Source organism: Neoarius graeffei, chromosome 22 (genome assembly GCF_027579695.1).
Source record: "Neoarius graeffei isolate fNeoGra1 chromosome 22, fNeoGra1.pri, whole genome shotgun sequence".
Taxonomy (NCBI): Eukaryota; Metazoa; Chordata; class Actinopteri; order Siluriformes; family Ariidae; genus Neoarius; species Neoarius graeffei.
The window spans coordinates 43,740,054-43,756,716 of NC_083590.1; the positions used below are offsets into that span (position 1 = coordinate 43,740,054).

Below are 16,663 nucleotides of genomic sequence, written 5' to 3' on the forward strand. Positions count from 1 at the left end.
TCTCCTCATCCTCACTCTCTCTCTCTCCCAGGCAACGTCTCCTCATCCTCACTTTCTCTCTCTCTCACGCGCCGTCTCCTCATCCTCACTCTCTCTCACGCGCCGTCTCCTCATCCTCACTCTCTTTCACGCGGCCTCTCCTCATCCTCTCTCTCTTTCACGAGCCGTCTCCTCATCCTCTCTCTTTCACACGCCGTCTCCTCATCCTCTCTCCCTTTGACGTGCCGTCTCCTCATCCTCTCTCCCTTTGACGTGCCGTCTCCTCATCCACACTCTCTTTAACGCGATGTGTCCTCATCCTCACTCTTTCACACGCCGTCTCCTCATCCTCTCTCTTTCACGCGCCGTGTCCTCATCCTCACTCTCTCTGTCACGCGCCGTGTCCTCATCCTCGCTCTCTCTCTCACGCGCTGTCTCCTCATCCTCACTCTCTTTCACATCCCGTCTCCTCATCCTCACTCTCTTTCACAGGCCATCTCCTCAACCTCACTCTCTCTCTCACGCGCCGTCTCCTCATCCTCAGTCTCTCACGCGCTGTCTCCTCATCCTCACTCTCTCTCACGCGCCGTCTCCTCATCCTCACTCTCTCTCACGCGCCGTCTCCTCATCCTCACTCTCTCTCAAACGCCGTCTCCTCATCCTCACTCTCTCTCACGCGCCGTCTCCTCATCCTCACTCTCTCTCACGCGCCGTCTCCTCATCCTCACTCTCTCTCACGCGCCGTCTCCTCATACTCACTCTCTCTCACGCGCCGTCTCCTCATCCTCACTCTCTCTCACGCGCCATCTCCTCATCCTCACTCTCTTTCACGCGCCATCTCCTCATCCTCACTCTCTTTCATGCGCCGTTTCCTCATCCTATCTCTCTTTCACGTGCCGTCTCCTCATCCTCACTCTCTTTCACGCGGCCTCTCCTCATCCTCTCTCTCTTTCACGAGCCGTCTCCTCATCCTCTCTCTTTCACACGCTGTCTCCTCATCCTCTCTCCCTTTGACGTGCCGTCTCCTCATCCTCTCTCCCTTTGACGTGCCGTCTCCTCATCCACACTCTCTTTAACGCGATGTGTCCTCATCCTCACTCTTTCACACGCCGTGTCCTCATCCTCGCTCTCTCTTTCACGCGCCGTCTCCTCATCCTCTCTCTCTTTCACACGCCGTCTCCTCATCCTCTCTCTCTTTCACGCGCCGTCTCCTCAACCTGTCTCTCTTTCACGCGCCGTCTCCTCATCCTCTCTCTCTTTCACGAGCCGTCTCCTCATCCTCTCTTTCACACGCCGTCTCCTCATCCTCTCTCCCTTTGACGTGCCGTCTCCTCATCCTCTCTCCCTTTGACGTGCCGTCTCCTCATCCACACTCTCTTTAACGCGATGTGTCCTCATCCTCACTCTTTCACACGCCGTGTCCTCATCCTCGCTCTCTCTTTCACACGCCGTCTCCTCATCCTCTCTCCCTTTGACGTGCCGTCTCCTCATCCTCTCTCCCTTTGACGTGCCGTCTCCTCATCCACACTCTCTTTAACGCGATGTGTCCTCATCCTCACTCTTTCACACGCCGTGTCCTCATCCTCGCTCTCTCTTTCACGCGCCGTCTCCTCATCCTCTCTCTCTTTCACGCGCCGTCTCCTCATCCTCGCTCTCTTTCACGCGCTGTGTCCTCATCCTCACTCTCTCTGTCACGCGCCGTGTCCTCATCCTCGCTCTCTCTCTCACGCGCTGTCTCCTCATCCTCACTCTCTTTCACATCCCGTCTCCTCATCCTCACTCTCTTTCACAGGCCATCTCCTCAACCTCACTCTCTCTCTCACGCGCCGTCTCCTCATCCTCAGTCTCTCACGCGCTGTCTCCTCATCCTCACTCTCTCTCACGCGCCGTCTCCTCATCCTAACTCTCTCTCACGCGCCGTCTCCTCATCCTCACTCTCTCTCACGCGCCGTCTCCTCATCCTCACTCTCTCTCACACGCCGTCTCCTCATACTCACTCTCTCTCACGCGCCGTCTCCTCATCCTCACTCTCTCACGCGCCCTCTCCTCATCCTCACTCTCTCTCACGCGCCATCTCCTCATCCTCACTCTCTTTCACGCGCCGTCTCCTCATCCTCTCTTTCTTTCATGCGCCGTCTCCTCATCCTATCTCTCTTTCACGTGCCGTCTCCTCATCCTCACTCTTTTTCACGGGCCGTCTCCTCATCCTCTCTCTCTTTCACGCGATGTCTCCTCATCCTCACTCTCTTTCACGCACCGTCTCCTCATCCTCTCTCTCTTTCATGCGCCCTCTCCTCATCCTCGCTCTCTCTCGCGCGCGCCGTCTCCTCGTCCTCACTCTCTCTCTCGCGCGCCGTCTCCTCGTCCTCACTCTCTCTCTCGCGCGCCGTCTCCTCGTCCTCACTCACTCTCTCTCGCGCGCCCCGTCTCCTCGTCCTCACTCTCTCTCGCGCGCGCCGTCTCCTCGTCCTCACTCTCTCGCGCGCCGTCTCCTCGTCCTCACTCTCTCTCGCGCGCGCCGTCTCCTCGTCCTCACTCTCTCTCGCGCGCGCCGTCTCCTCGTCCTCACTCTCTCTCTCTCGCCCCGTCTCCTCGTCCTCACTCTCTCTCGCGCGCGCCGTCTCCTCGTCCTCACTCTCTCTCGCGCGCGCCGTCTCCTCGTCCTCACTCTCTCTCGCGCGCGCCGTCTCCTCGTCCTCACTCTCTCTCGCGCGCCCTCTCCTCGTCCTCACTCTCGCGCGCGCCGTCTCCTTGTCCTCACTCTCTCTCGCGCGCGCCGTCTCCTCGTCCTCACTCTCTCTCGCGCGCGCCGTCTCCTCGTCCTCACTCTCTCGCGCGCCGTCTCCTCGTCCTCACTCTCTCGCGCGCCGTCTCCTCGTCCTCACTCTCTCTCGCGCGCGCCGTCTCCTCGTCCTCACTCTCTCTCTCGCGCGCCGTCTCCTCGTCCTCACTCTCTCTCTCGCGCGCCGTCTCCTCGTCCTCACTCTCTCTCTCGCGCGCCCTCTCCTCGTCCTCACTCTCTCTCGCGCGCGCCGTCTCCTCGTCCTCACTCTCTCGCGCGCCGTCTCCTCGTCCTCACTCTCTCGCGCGCCGTCTCCTCGTCCTCACTCTCTCGCGCGCCGTCTCCTCGTCCTCACTCTTTCGCGTCCCGTCTCCTCGTCCTCACTCTCTCTCTCGCGCGCCGTCTCCTCGTCCTCACTCTCTCTGTCGCGCGCCGTCTCCTCGACCTCACTCTCTCTCTCTCGCGCGCCCTCTCCTCGTCCTCACTCTCTCTCGCGTGCGCCGTCTCCTCGTCCTCACTCTCTCGCGCGCCGTCTCCTCGTCCTCACTCTCTCGCGCGCCGTCTCCTCGTCCTCACTCTCTCGCGCGCCGTCTCCTCGTCCTCACTCTCTCGCGCGCCGTCTCCTCGTCCTCACTCTCTCTCATGCGCCCTCTCCTCGTCCTCACTCTCTCTCTCGCGCACCCTCTCCTCATCCTCACTCTCTCTCTCGCGCGCTGTCTCCTCATCCTCACTCTCTCGCGCGCTGTCTCCTCATCCTCACTCTTTCGCGTCCTGTCTCCTCATCCTCACTCTCTCTCACGCGCGCCGTCTCCTCGTCCTCACTCTTTCGCGTCCCGTCTCCTCGTCCTCACTCTCTCTCTCGCGCGCCGTCTCCTCGTCCTCACTCTCTCTGTCGCGCGCCGTCTCCTCGTCCTCACTCTCTCTCGCGTGCGCCGTCTCCTCGTCCTCACTCTCTCGCGCGCCGTCTCCTCGTCCTCACTCTCTCGCGCGCCGTCTCCTCGTCCTCACTCTCTCGCGCGCCGTCTCCTCGTCCTCACTCTCTCGCGCGCCGTCTCCTCGTCCTCACTCTCTCGCGCGCCGTCTCCTCGTCCTCACTCTCTCGCGCGCCGTCTCCTCGTCCTCACTCTCTCGCGCGCCGTCTGCTCGTCCTCACTCTCTCTCTCGCGCGCCGTCTCCTCGTCCTCACTCTCTCTCGCGCGCGCCGTCTCCTCGTCCTCACTCTCTCTCGCGCGCGCCGTCTCCTCGTCCTCACTCTCTCTCGTGCGCCCTCTCCTCGTCCTCACTCTCTCTCTAGCGCCCTCTCCTCATCCTCACTCTCTCTCTCGCGCGCCGTCTCCTCATCCTCACTCTCTCGCGCGCCGTCTCCTCATCCTCACTCTTTCGCGTCCCGTCTCCTCATCCTCACTCTCTCTCACGCGCGCCGTCTCCTCGTCCTCACTCTTTCGCGTCCCGTCTCCTCGTCCTCACTCTCTCTCTCGTGCGCCGTCTCCTTGTCCTCACTCTCTCTGTCGCGCGCCGTCTCCTCGACCTCACTCTCTCTCTCGCGCGCCCTCTCCTCGTCCTCACTCTCTCTCGCGCGCGCCGTCTCCTCGTCCTCACTCTCTCGCGCGCCGTCTCCTCGTCCTCACTCTCTCGCGCGCCCTCTCCTCATCCTCACTCTCTCTCTCGCGCGCCGTCTCCTCATCCTCACTCTTTCGCGCGCCGTCTCCTCATCCTCACTCTTTCGCGTCCCGTCTCCTCATCCTCACTCTCTCTCACGCGTCCCGTCTCCTCGTCCTCACTCTCTCTCTCGCGCGCCGTCTCCTCGTCCTCACTCTCTTTCGCGCGCCGTCTCCTCGTCCTCACTCTCTCTCTCGCGCGCGCGCCGTCTCCTCCTCCTCACTCACTCTCTCTCGCGCGCCCCGTCTCCTCGTCCTCACTCTCTCTCTCTCGCGCCCCGTCTCCTCGTCCTCACTCACTCTCTCTCGCGCGCCGTCTCCTCGTCCTCACTCTCTCGCGCGCCCTCTCCTCGTCCTCACTCTCTCTCGCGCGCCGTCTCCTCGTCCTCAGTCTCTCTCGCGCGCGCCGTCTCCTCGTCCTCACTCTCTCGCGCGCCGTCTGCTCGTCCTCACTCTCTCTCTCGCGCGCCGTCTCCTCGTCCTCACTCTCTCTCGCGCGCGCCGTCTCCTCGTCCTCACTCTCTCTCGCGCGCGCCGTCTCCTCGCCCTCACTCTCTCTCGTGCGCCCTCTCCTCGTCCTCACTCTCTCTCTAGCGCCCTCTCCTCATCCTCACTCTCTCTCTCTCGCCCCGTCTCCTCGTCCTCACTCTCTCTCGCGCGCGCCGTCTCCTCGTCCTCACTCTCTCTCGCGCGCGCCGTCTCCTCGTCCTCACTCTCTCTCGCGCGCGCCGTCTCCTCGTCCTCACTCTCTCTCGCGCGCCCTCTCCTCGTCCTCACTCTCGCGCGCGCCGTCTCCTTGTCCTCACTCTCTCTCGCGCGCGCCGTCTCCTCGTCCTCACTCTCTCTCGCGCGCGCCGTCTCCTCGTCCTCACTCTCTCGCGCGCCGTCTCCTCGTCCTCACTCTCTCGCGCGCCGTCTCCTCGTCCTCACTCTCTCTCGCGCGCGCCGTCTCCTCGTCCTCACTCTCTCTCGCGCGCGCCGTCTCCTCGTCCTCACTCTCTCTCTCGCGCGCCGTCTCCTCGTCCTCACTCTCTCTCTCGCGCGCCCTCTCCTCGTCCTCACTCTCTCTCGCGCGCGCCGTCTCCTCGTCCTCACTCTCTCGCGCGCCGTCTCCTCGTCCTCACTCTCTCGCGCGCCGTCTCCTCGTCCTCACTCTCTCGCGCGCCGTCTCCTCGTCCTCACTCTTTCGCGTCCCGTCTCCTCGTCCTCACTCTCTCTCTCGCGCGCCGTCTCCTCGTCCTCACTCTCTCTGTCGCGCGCCGTCTCCTCGACCTCACTCTCTCTCTCTCGCGCGCCCTCTCCTCGTCCTCACTCTCTCTCGCGTGCGCCGTCTCCTCGTCCTCACTCTCTCGCGCGCCGTCTCCTCGTCCTCACTCTCTCGCGCGCCGTCTCCTCGTCCTCACTCTCTCGCGCGCCGTCTCCTCGTCCTCACTCTCTCGCGCGCCGTCTCCTCGTCCTCACTCTCTCTCATGCGCCCTCTCCTCGTCCTCACTCTCTCTCTCGCGCACCCTCTCCTCGTCCTCACTCTCTCTCTCGCGCGCTGTCTCCTCATCCTCACTCTCTCGCGCGCTGTCTCCTCATCCTCACTCTTTCGCGTCCTGTCTCCTCATCCTCACTCTCTCTCACGCGCGCCGTCTCCTCGTCCTCACTCTTTCGCGTCCCGTCTCCTCGTCCTCACTCTCTCTCTCGCGCGCCGTCTCCTCGTCCTCACTCTCTCTGTCGCGCGCCGTCTCCTCGACCTCACTCTCTCTCTCTCGCGCGCCCTCTCCTCGTCCTCACTCTCTCTCGCGTGCGCCGTCTCCTCGTCCTCACTCTCTCGCGCGCCGTCTCCTCGTCCTCACTCTCTCGCGCGCCGTCTCCTCGTCCTCACTCTCTCGCGCGCCGTCTCCTCGTCCTCACTCTCTCGCGCGCCGTCTCCTCGTCCTCACTCTCTCGCGCGCCGTCTCCTCGTCCTCACTCTCTCGCGCGCCGTCTCCTCGTCCTCACTCTCTCGCGCGCCGTCTGCTCGTCCTCACTCTCTCTCTCGCGCGCCGTCTCCTCGTCCTCACTCTCTCTCGCGCGCGCCGTCTCCTCGTCCTCACTCTCTCTCGCGCGCGCCGTCTCCTCGTCCTCACTCTCTCTCGTGCGCCCTCTCCTCGTCCTCACTCTCTCTCTAGCGCCCTCTCCTCATCCTCACTCTCTCTCTCGCGCGCCGTCTCCTCATCCTCACTCTCTCGCGCGCCGTCTCCTCATCCTCACTCTTTCGCGTCCCGTCTCCTCGTCCTCACTCTCTCTCACGCGCGCCGTCTCCTCGTCCTCACTCTTTCGCGTCCCGTCTCCTCGTCCTCACTCTCTCTCTCGTGCGCCGTCTCCTTGTCCTCACTCTCTCTGTCGCGCGCCGTCTCCTCGACCTCACTCTCTCTCTCGCGCGCCCTCTCCTCGTCCTCACTCTCTCTCGCGCGCGCCGTCTCCTCGTCCTCACTCTCTCGCGCGCCGTCTCCTCGTCCTCACTCTCTCGCGCGCCCTCTCCTCATCCTCACTCTCTCTCTCGCGCGCCGTCTCCTCATCCTCACTCTTTCGCGCGCCGTCTCCTCATCCTCACTCTTTCGCGTCCCGTCTCCTCATCCTCACTCTCTCTCACGCGTCCCGTCTCCTCGTCCTCACTCTCTCTCTCGCGCGCCGTCTCCTCGTCCTCACTCTCTCTGTCGCGCGCCGTCTCCTCGACCTCACTCTCTCTCTCGCGCGCCCTCTCCTCGTCCTCACTCTCTCTGTCGCGCGCCGTCTCCTCGTCCTCACTCTCTCTCGCGCGCCGTCTCCTCGTCCTCACTCTCTCTCTCTCGCGCGCCGTCTCCTCGTCCTCACTCTCTCTCGCGCGCGCGCCCTCTCCTCGTCCTCACTCTCTCTCTCGCGCGCCCCGTCTCCTCGTCCTCACTCACTCTCTCTCGCGCGCCGTCTCCTCGTCCTCACTCTCTTTCGCGCGCCGTCTCCTCGTCCTCACTCTCTCTCTCGCGCGCGCGCCGTCTCCTCCTCCTCACTCACTCTCTCTCGCGCGCCCCGTCTCCTCGTCCTCACTCTCTCTCTCTCGCGCCCCGTCTCCTCGTCCTCACTCACTCTCTCTCGCGCGCCGTCTCCTCGTCCTCACTCTCTCGCGCGCCCTCTCCTCGTCCTCACTCTCTCTCGCGCGCCGTCTCCTCGTCCTCAGTCTCTCTCGCGCGCGCCGTCTCCTCGTCCTCACTCTCTCGCGCGCCGTCTGCTCGTCCTCACTCTCTCTCTCGCGCGCCGTCTCCTCGTCCTCACTCTCTCTCGCGCGCGCCGTCTCCTCGTCCTCACTCTCTCTCGCGCGCGCCGTCTCCTCGTCCTCACTCTCTCTCGTGCGCCCTCTCCTCGTCCTCACTCTCTCTCTAGCGCCCTCTCCTCATCCTCACTCTCTCTCGCGCGCGCCGTCTCCTCATCCTCACTCTCTCGCGCGCCGTCTCCTCATCCTCACTCTTTCGCGTCCCGTCTCCTCATCCTCACTCTCTCTCACGCGCGCCGTCTCCTCGTCCTCACTCTTTCGCGTCCCGTCTCCTCGTCCTCACTCTCTCGTGCGCCGTCTCCTTGTCCTCACTCTCTCTGTCGCGCGCCGTCTCCTCGACCTCACTCTCTCTCTCGCGCGCCCTCTCCTCGTCCTCACTCTCTCTCGCGCGCGCCGTCTCCTCGTCCTCACTCTCTCGCGCGCCGTCTCCTCGTCCTCACTCTCTCGCGCGCCCTCTCCTCATCCTCACTCTCTCTCTCGCGCGCCGTCTCCTCATCCTCACTCTTTCGCGCGCCGTCTCCTCATCCTCACTCTTTCGCGTCCCGTCTCCTCATCCTCACTCTCTCTCACGCGTCCCGTCTCCTCGTCCTCACTCTCTCTCTCGCGCGCCGTCTCCTCGTCCTCACTCTCTCTGTCGCGCGCCGTCTCCTCGACCTCACTCTCTCTCTCGCGCGCCCTCTCCTCGTCCTCACTCTCTCTCGCGCGCGCCGTCTCCTCGTCCTCACTCTCTCTCGCGCGCGCCGTCTCCTCGTCCTCACTCTCTCTCTCTCGCGCGCCGTCTCCTCGTCCTCACTCTCTCTCGCGCGCGCGCCCTCTCCTCGTCCTCACTCTCTCTCTCGCGCGCCCCGTCTCCTCGTCCTCACTCACTCTCTCTCGCGCGCCGTCTCCTCGTCCTCACTCTCTTTCGCGCGCCGTCTCCTCGTCCTCACTCTCTCTCTCGCGCGCGCGCCGTCTCCTCCTCCTCACTCACTCTCTCTCGCGCGCCCCGTCTCCTCGTCCTCACTCTCTCTCTCTCGCGCCCCATCTCCTCGTCCTCACTCACTCTCTCTCGCGCGCCCTCTCCTCGTCCTCACTTTCTCTCGTGCGCCCTCTCCTCGTCCTCACTCTCTCTCGCGCGCCGTCTCCTCGTCCTCAGTCTCTCTCGCGCGCGCCGTCTCCTCGTCCTCACTCTCCTTTCTCTCTCTCGCGCCGTCTCCTCGTCCTCACTCTCCTTTCTCTCTCGCGCGCCGTCTCCTCGTCCTCACTCTCTCTCTCGCGCGCCGTCTCCTCGTCCTCACTCTCTCTCTCGCGCGCCGTCTCCTCGTCCTCACTCTCTCTCGCGCGCGCCGTCTCCTCGTCCTCACTCTCTCTTTCGCGCGCCGTCTCCTCTACCTCACTCTCTCTCGCGCGCCCTCCCCTCGTCCTCACTCTCTCGCGCGCCGTCTCCTCTTCCTCACTCTCTCGCGCGCCGTCTCCTCGTCCTCACTCTCTCTCGCGCGCCGTCTCCTCGTCCTCACTCTCTCTCACGCGCGCCGTCTCCTCGTCCTCACTCTCTCTCACGCGCGCCGTCTCCTCGTCCTCACTCTCTCTCGCGCGCCGTCTCCTCGTCCTCACTCTCTCTCGCGCGCCGTCTCCTCGTCCTCACTCTCTCTCGCGCGCGCCGTCTCCTCGTCCTCACTCTCTCTCGCGCGCCGTCTCCTCGTCCTCACTCTCTCTCGCGCGCCCTCTCCTCGTCCTCACTCTCTCGCGCGCCCTCTCCTCGTCCTCACTCTCTCTCGCGCGCCGTCTCCTCGTCCTCACTCTCTCTCGCGCGCCGTCTCCTCGTCCTCAGTCTCTCTCTCGCGCGCCGTCTCCTCGTCCTCACTCTCCTTTCTCTCTCGCGCGCCGTCTCCTCGTCCTCACTCTCTCTCTCGCGCGCCGTCTCCTCGTCCTCACTCTCTCTCTCGCGCGCCGTCTCCTCGTCCTCACTCTCTCTCGCGCGTGCCGTCTCCTCGTCCTCACTCTCTCGCGCGCCGTCTCCTCGTCCTCACTCTCTCTCTCGCGCCGTCTCCTCGTCCTCACTCTCTCTCTCGCGCCGTCTCCTCGTCCTCACTCTCTCTCTCGCGCCGTCTCCTCGTCCTCACTCTCTCGCGCGCCGTCTCCTCGTCCTCACTCTCTCTCTCGCGCCGTCTCCTCGTCCTCACTCTCTCTCTCGCGCCGTCTCCTCATCCTCACTCTCTCTCTCGCGCCGTCTCCTCGTCCTCACTCTCGCGCCGTCTCCTCGTCCTCACTCTCTCTCGCGCGCCGTCTCCTCGTCCTCACTCTCTCTCGCGCGCCGTCTCCTCGTCCTCACTCTCTCGCGCGCCGTCTCCTCGTCCTCACTCTCTCTCGCGCCGTCTCCTCGTCCTCACTCTCTCTCGCGCGCCGTCTCCTCGTCCTCACTCTCGCGCGCCGTCTCCTCGTCCTCACTCTCTCTCGCCGCCGTCTCCTCGTCCTCAGTCTCTCTCTCACGCGCCGTCTCCTCATCCTCACTCTCTTTTCTCTCTCACCATCTCCTTATCCTCTATCTGTCTCATGCTGTCTTCTCAACCCCTCATTGTTCATCATCCTTTCTGACTTGGAATCACCTCTCTGAACTTCTGCTTATTTCTTTCTGTCACTCTCTCCATCTCTGCTGTCACTGTCTGTGTCTCTGACTGACCTTAGTTTGTTTGCCTCTTCATGGGACACTCTCACCACTGTACACATTTCTTTCAGGGACAAAAGACATTGATCCTGTAAACAAAACCAAATAAACTAAGACCTGTCCTATCAGCTTAGTTTGCCTCACCGCTTACTGGACAACAGCTCTGTCATCAGTCATGATCTTGTACTGCAATTACACAGCATTACATCTGCTGATGACAAACTGAAGTAGCAACTTATGAAATTCACTACTTGCTGAAAATACAGCATTAATCTGTTCAAGCTAGCTGCTCTACTTTATTATCACAGCTGTTTCAATGGACGGAGTTTTATCTGAGTTTTCTCAACAGGATTACTTTCCATGGACTGAGGATTGATTTAGGTGGAAAGAGAAAATTTATTCAGAGTTTATCTGATCGTTTCTTTTGGGCGGCACGGTGGCGTAGTGGTTAGCGCTGTCGCCTCACAGCAAGAAGGTCCGGGTTCAAGCCCCGTGGCCGGCGAGGGCCTTTCTGTGTGGAGTTTGCATGTTCTCCCCATGTCCGCGTGGGTTTCCGGGTGCTCCGGTTTCCCCCACAGTCCAAAGACATGCAGGTTAGGTTAACTGGTGACTCTAAATTGACTGTGGGTGTGAATGTGAGTGTGAATGGTTGTCTGTGTCTATGTGTCAGCCCTGTGATGACCTGGCGACTTGTCCAGGGTGTTCCCCGCCTTTCGCCCGTAGTCAGCTGGGATGGGCTCCAGCTTGCCTGCGACCCTGTCGAAGGATAAAGCGGCTAGAGAGAATGAGATGAGATCGTTTTTTTTCACATCGCTTACTAGTTGTGCTCATGGGTGATTCTCATGAAGACCTTCACATTAACAAAGTTTTTCACCTCTTTTCAGTATTTTTTCAAGTTGAGAGCCTAAAATAGAGTGTGAACTTTATTATGTTGATCTTTTTTTAATGGAAAAATATTTTAATAGAATTTTATTCTTATTTGAGGCTTACATGATCCAGAATAATTCTCATCACCGTTACAGTAAATGATGAAGCTAGATCATGAGTTAAAAACATTTTTTGACATTTATGACAATTTATTTCATATTTCCACAAAATATCCCATTAAATGAACAGCACAGTCCATGACAATTACTTTATATTTTTTTGACATTTATTTATTGCCCTCACAGTGCATGGTAATGAGAATATTGAGTAACGGTAATGAGATACTCTTGGCTAATTTCACAAATAACCTGAAATGCTAGCAACCTATGCCACATGTTAAAGCCTTATATTGTGATAATAATCATAAAATAATTTTTTATTTTTAAAAGTAATGAGTATTAAACCATAATGGTAATGATAATAGACAGTGTAACTGAGGACAGATTTAGCAATATTAACACAAATATCACAAAGTAAGAGAAGAGTGAGCAACTGAGCTTGTCTCCATTTTGAATCTTGTATCTGAAGTGATGCATCATGGGATCACTGATCAATTTAAAGGCACAGTGTACTTTTTATAGGGGGGGTGAAATCATGAAACGGTAATGAGAAACATTTGGTGCGGACACAGTTATTTTGTTTAAAATCAAGTACCTTTTTTTGTTAAACACAAAAAATATTAATATTATGCATAAATTTAGATGTCTTAAAATAACTTTACACTGTATTATTTTTTATATAATTAGGAATTTTTATATGATTTAAAGTAAACATTAAAAAAAGGGATGCGGACACAATGTTAATGAGAATTTCCATAGTTTTTTTGTTTAACTGATATAAAAATTAGTTTATATGATGATGAAAACCATTTGTCCATACCAGTGGCGGCTGCTGGTTTTTAAAACAAGGGAAGCCCATTTTACGCATTCATCGTAAAACCTGTAGGCCAGATATCAAAGCATAGAAAGGTGTGCCCCATTAGCATAGTGAACTAGACAACCCTACCTAGTGGCAGAAAGTATTTTTGCTTGTACATTTCATGTTATAGTCTGGCTTGCCAGGCTAGTGCCTCATATCCTTAATCAAAAATATCAAACATCCAAAAATCACTGGCTATTCAACGAAGAGCCTTGAACATCATACCCTGATATGCAACACAGTCTTTAACACAACACCCAGCTGTGCAACACATCCTTGAACATCTTCTGCAACACAGTCTGGAAATTCATAACCAGGTAGGCTATGCAACACACAGAACCTTGAATATTATACCCAGGTATAACCTATAACACAGAGCCCACCATTCTCTTAACATTACTGAAGTGTGTATATACTTCAGATTCATGAACATGAACACTATTTATACACAAATTCTGCCCTCCGCTCCTTTTCCAGAAAATGGTCTGTGACCCTGTCATACCAGCTGGTTGTGCTTTCCAGAGACTTCACCAATTTCTGTTAGCAGCTAGCACTGCAGATCCCAAGCTAGCCTACAACCAGATTGAACTACAAATGAAATAAACGAGTGAATTCACGAATGATCAAACTGATAGAATGGATGAAAGTTAACGGAGCACAACGAGTAATATTTACATTTATTTACAGAGTACAGGCTTTCGTCTAAACGGGGGAACAGGGGCGCTGCGCCCTCTTACTCTCGGCGTGCGCCCCCTTACCGACTCCATGAAAACATCCCAGCAACACTACGTGACAATGTGTCTGATCATCAAATACGTTATAATTGCTCCAAAAATATTCCATAGTAGATACACCGCCAGATGGTGCAAAAACAATCCGAATTGGCGTTTTCCAGACTGAGGCGCCATGTTGTTTAGTTGTTTACTTGTCGCGGCTGCTCTCGCGAGATTTGACATGGGTTACATACAAGGTCAGCTGACTTGTAGAGCGAGATTTCTCGAGACTGAATGACCTTTCACCCACCGGTGCGGGAGCTTTTGACAGAAGTAGTTCGCGAGTTGTTTTTGTTGACACTTGGGCATTTAAAGATGTACCGCCCGAAATTGGCTGTTCAGAGCCGTCTCGTAGACTGCAACGGATACCCGGCTGCCAGTCAGTGTTGCCAGATACTGCTGACGTTTTCCACCCCAAAATATGTTCAAACCCCGCCAAAATGCACTTAAAACCGCCCAATCTGGCAACACTGCTGCCTGTCCATAGAGCCCATTGAAATAAGAAAGGTTACAGCCTGGCAGTAAAGGTGATTCTCGCAGCGAACTGCAAGTTCGTCAGACATCACTCAAATAAGTTACAGGATAGTTATGAACATAAATACAATCTTGGGCATATATTATGTTATGCAAGTTATTGTTTTAATGAGAATTCAACGTCGTAGACGCCGCAGTTTGGGGAGAGAATTTTAGGGGAAGCTCAGCTTCCCTTGTTGTCTCTGAGAAATCGCCCCTGGTCCATACACTGCTCCCTATTTTCTTTACACAAAATATCAGAGTTTATGTGAATTAAGTATTGATTTTGGAAAATGCGTCCTGGACATGTTCACTGCAGCTTCATGAGAATCACCCTCATCATCTCCTCAGCAAACATTTCTCTAATCGCAATATCAACATCTGAGCTACGCTTAATCAACTTTTTATTAAACAGCTCCACTGCAAAGTTTTAACTCAGGTTTTATAACCTATGGCTGATCTAGAAACATCTTATTGAGCTATTTACCTCAAACCAAACCACCCCATTACTTTACCTCCAGCTCTGCTGTGTGTGCGCGCGGCACTTCATTAACACAGCGGCAAGGCGGAGCTATGAGGGCTTGAAGAGAGTTTGAGAATCACGTGCGCTGTTTGTTTACTTTTCATTGGTTAAATAAACCCCACAGACAGACGTAAATAAAAAAATGACTAAATATGATTATATTATATTATATTATATTATATTATATTATATTATATTATATTATATTAGTTTCATCATCAACAAATCTCTATAGTTGTTATATAACAAGAGTTATCGAGAGTTGTGATCGCAACTCTGTAGTAGTCGCTAGAATTTTTAGTTTCCGTGTCAACCATCAGAAACGACGTAACCGGCTTTGTGGCGTCACACAACCCTGTGACGTCACTGTACGGATCAGAGTGCATCGCTGTTTCGGAAAACATTTCAGTCTTTTTACTACACTGTTACAAGAGGAATAATGTCTTTCACCAAAATATCACGGAGCCGTTGGGAAGATTTAGAAAAAAGGACTCTGAAGAACGGCCGCTGCCACACCTTCTACAGCCCGAACGGAGATACCTACACCGGAGAGTGGAGGGATAACCTGAGACATGGGAAGGGAACTCAGGTGTGGGTGAGAGCCAGAACGATGTATGACGGCGAATGGAAAATGAATAAGCGTGACGGTTTTGGGATGATAAAAAAAATGGAGCCGTCAACTCAAAAATATTCATCAGTTTATAGAGGATACTGGAGAAATGATAAAAAGGAGGGGACTGGTACATTCCTCTACAGTTCCTCAGGGCGATATGATGGGGAGTGGGTGGAGAATCAGAGAAGTGGACTGGGGAAGATGGTTTATGAGAATGGAAATGTGTATGAAGGACAATGGCTCAGGGATAAACCGAACGGCCAGGGCATGCTGTTACTCAGGAATGGGAACATATATGAGGGCTCCATGAAGGATGGGAAAAAACATGGACATGGACGCTTTATCTACATGGACAGGGGTCAGGTGTACGAGGGCTTCTGGGTAGATGATATCCCAAAGTGTGGTATATTGTATGAGTACAACAGGGAGAATACGCACACACCACAGCTTAACCGTATCCTTCCAGTGATGCTGAAGGATGTTCAGGCAGTGCTGGACGATGGACTCAGCTGTTTCTACTCCAAGGATTAATGAACCTTAAAGGACCTGTGGCAAAAAAGCCATGACCTAATGGTTAGAGAAGCAACTCTGGAACCAAAAGGTCACTGGTTTGATTCCCTAGACCAGCAAGAATGACTGAAGTGCCCTTGGGCAAGGCAATTTCCCCAACTCTCCCCAAATTGCTCTGGGTTTGTTGTACGTCACTCTGGGTAAGAGCATCTGCTAAATGCCTGTAATGTAAAAGGGGGAGGAACAACACATATAGCCTGGATAAACATCAGAAAAATATTTTGTGAAGTCTGTTTTCAAGAAATGTGTCTTAAAGAAAACAGACTGGCAAGAGCTGCCATGCACGAGCAAGTTAAATGATGTGCACATGATAGTCCATGGAGTGCACACAATAATTACCCATGAAAATTACACCATGTGCTTTCAAGGACTCCATAAATATAACAAATGAATGAATTAATAAAGAAATAGCTTAAATATCTGTGTTTGTTGTAGTTTACGCAGGTTATGCATAGTAATTATTTTTTTTAATTTACTGATGGTGCAAGTCTGATAGTGTGTTTTTTATTAGGGGTGTCAAATTATCACGTTAATTGTGATTAATTAATTACAATCATATTTAGCGCGTTATGTTTTTTAATCGCGTTAATCTAATTTTTAATCTCTAACTTTACTGTTTCTGTATGTGAGTTGCCTTTTTAGAAAATCCGTTTTTATGTGTTGGGCTTCTTGTGCTTGAGTTGTTGGGGGTGGAAAACAATGGTCAGTCACACCTGAAGGCCTCTGCATGCTCGTGCGACAAGGCTTTCGCAGATAGCTTTTCGCAGACAGTTGTAATTTATTGTTGAGCGGGGATAAATAGGTGTGCGCGATGTTATTCACCGGCACAACGCAAGGGGGCGCGAAGTCGCTAGGAGTAGTTGGTGGGTGTGGTTAGTGGAGTGTTTATCCTCCTGTTACTTATAATGACTAGAACTTTTTTTTTTATAATGACTAGAACTGGAATCGTATAGATGTACGTACTTCCTCAATCAACCGCTCTTCATGCTGCTCCATCTTCGCTCGTGTTTTTAAAAATGGCGGTCGTGAAAACAAACCAAACCGGGAAAGTAGGGAAGCGGAAGTGCGTGTACAGCGGATGTAGAGTGGACCAATCAGAGCCCTCTTGTCTGCGGCGCTGTCTGCGAGGCTTCTGCGGTGGTCACAATTTTTGGGAGGTGTGCGCAGAGCGTCTGCGAAGGTGGGGGGGCTACGCAGACACTGTCTGCGACGCTATCTGCGAGGACTGGGTTGTCAGGATAAATTGGCCTTGAAGTGGACATTGATTGGCTGTCATTGTGTTTGGGCTTGTTTAGCATAAACTGATAGGCTCCCATTGAACTTGATGAGCAAGTCTGCGACTGACAGGCTGGCAAATGTTCTTGCCAAGTGGATAGCGATGAACTGCAGGCCGATAAACATAGTGGAAGATGATGGGTTAACAGAGGTGTTGCGAACTGCGTCCAATGACCCATCATACAAGCCACCGTGCAGGACTACAGTGACGACC

General features: G+C 55.4%; 1 protein-coding gene across 1 annotated transcript; it reads left to right on the forward strand.

Annotated features, from left to right (window-relative positions):
* The first annotated feature begins 14,430 nt into the window (after positions 1-14,430).
* Positions 14,431-15,135, forward strand: LOC132870318 (MORN repeat-containing protein 3-like). The gene has a single exon (XM_060903948.1). It carries the CDS (start codon positions 14,431-14,433, stop codon positions 15,133-15,135), a length of 705 nt encoding a protein of 234 aa, XP_060759931.1.
* Positions 15,136-16,663: the final 1,528 nt, after the last annotated feature.

Excerpts from the sequence above, each read along its gene's own strand:
- LOC132870318 (XM_060903948.1), top strand. The coding sequence starts at position 14,431 with ATGTCTTTCACCAAAATATCACGGAGCCGTTGGGAAGATTTAGAAAAA.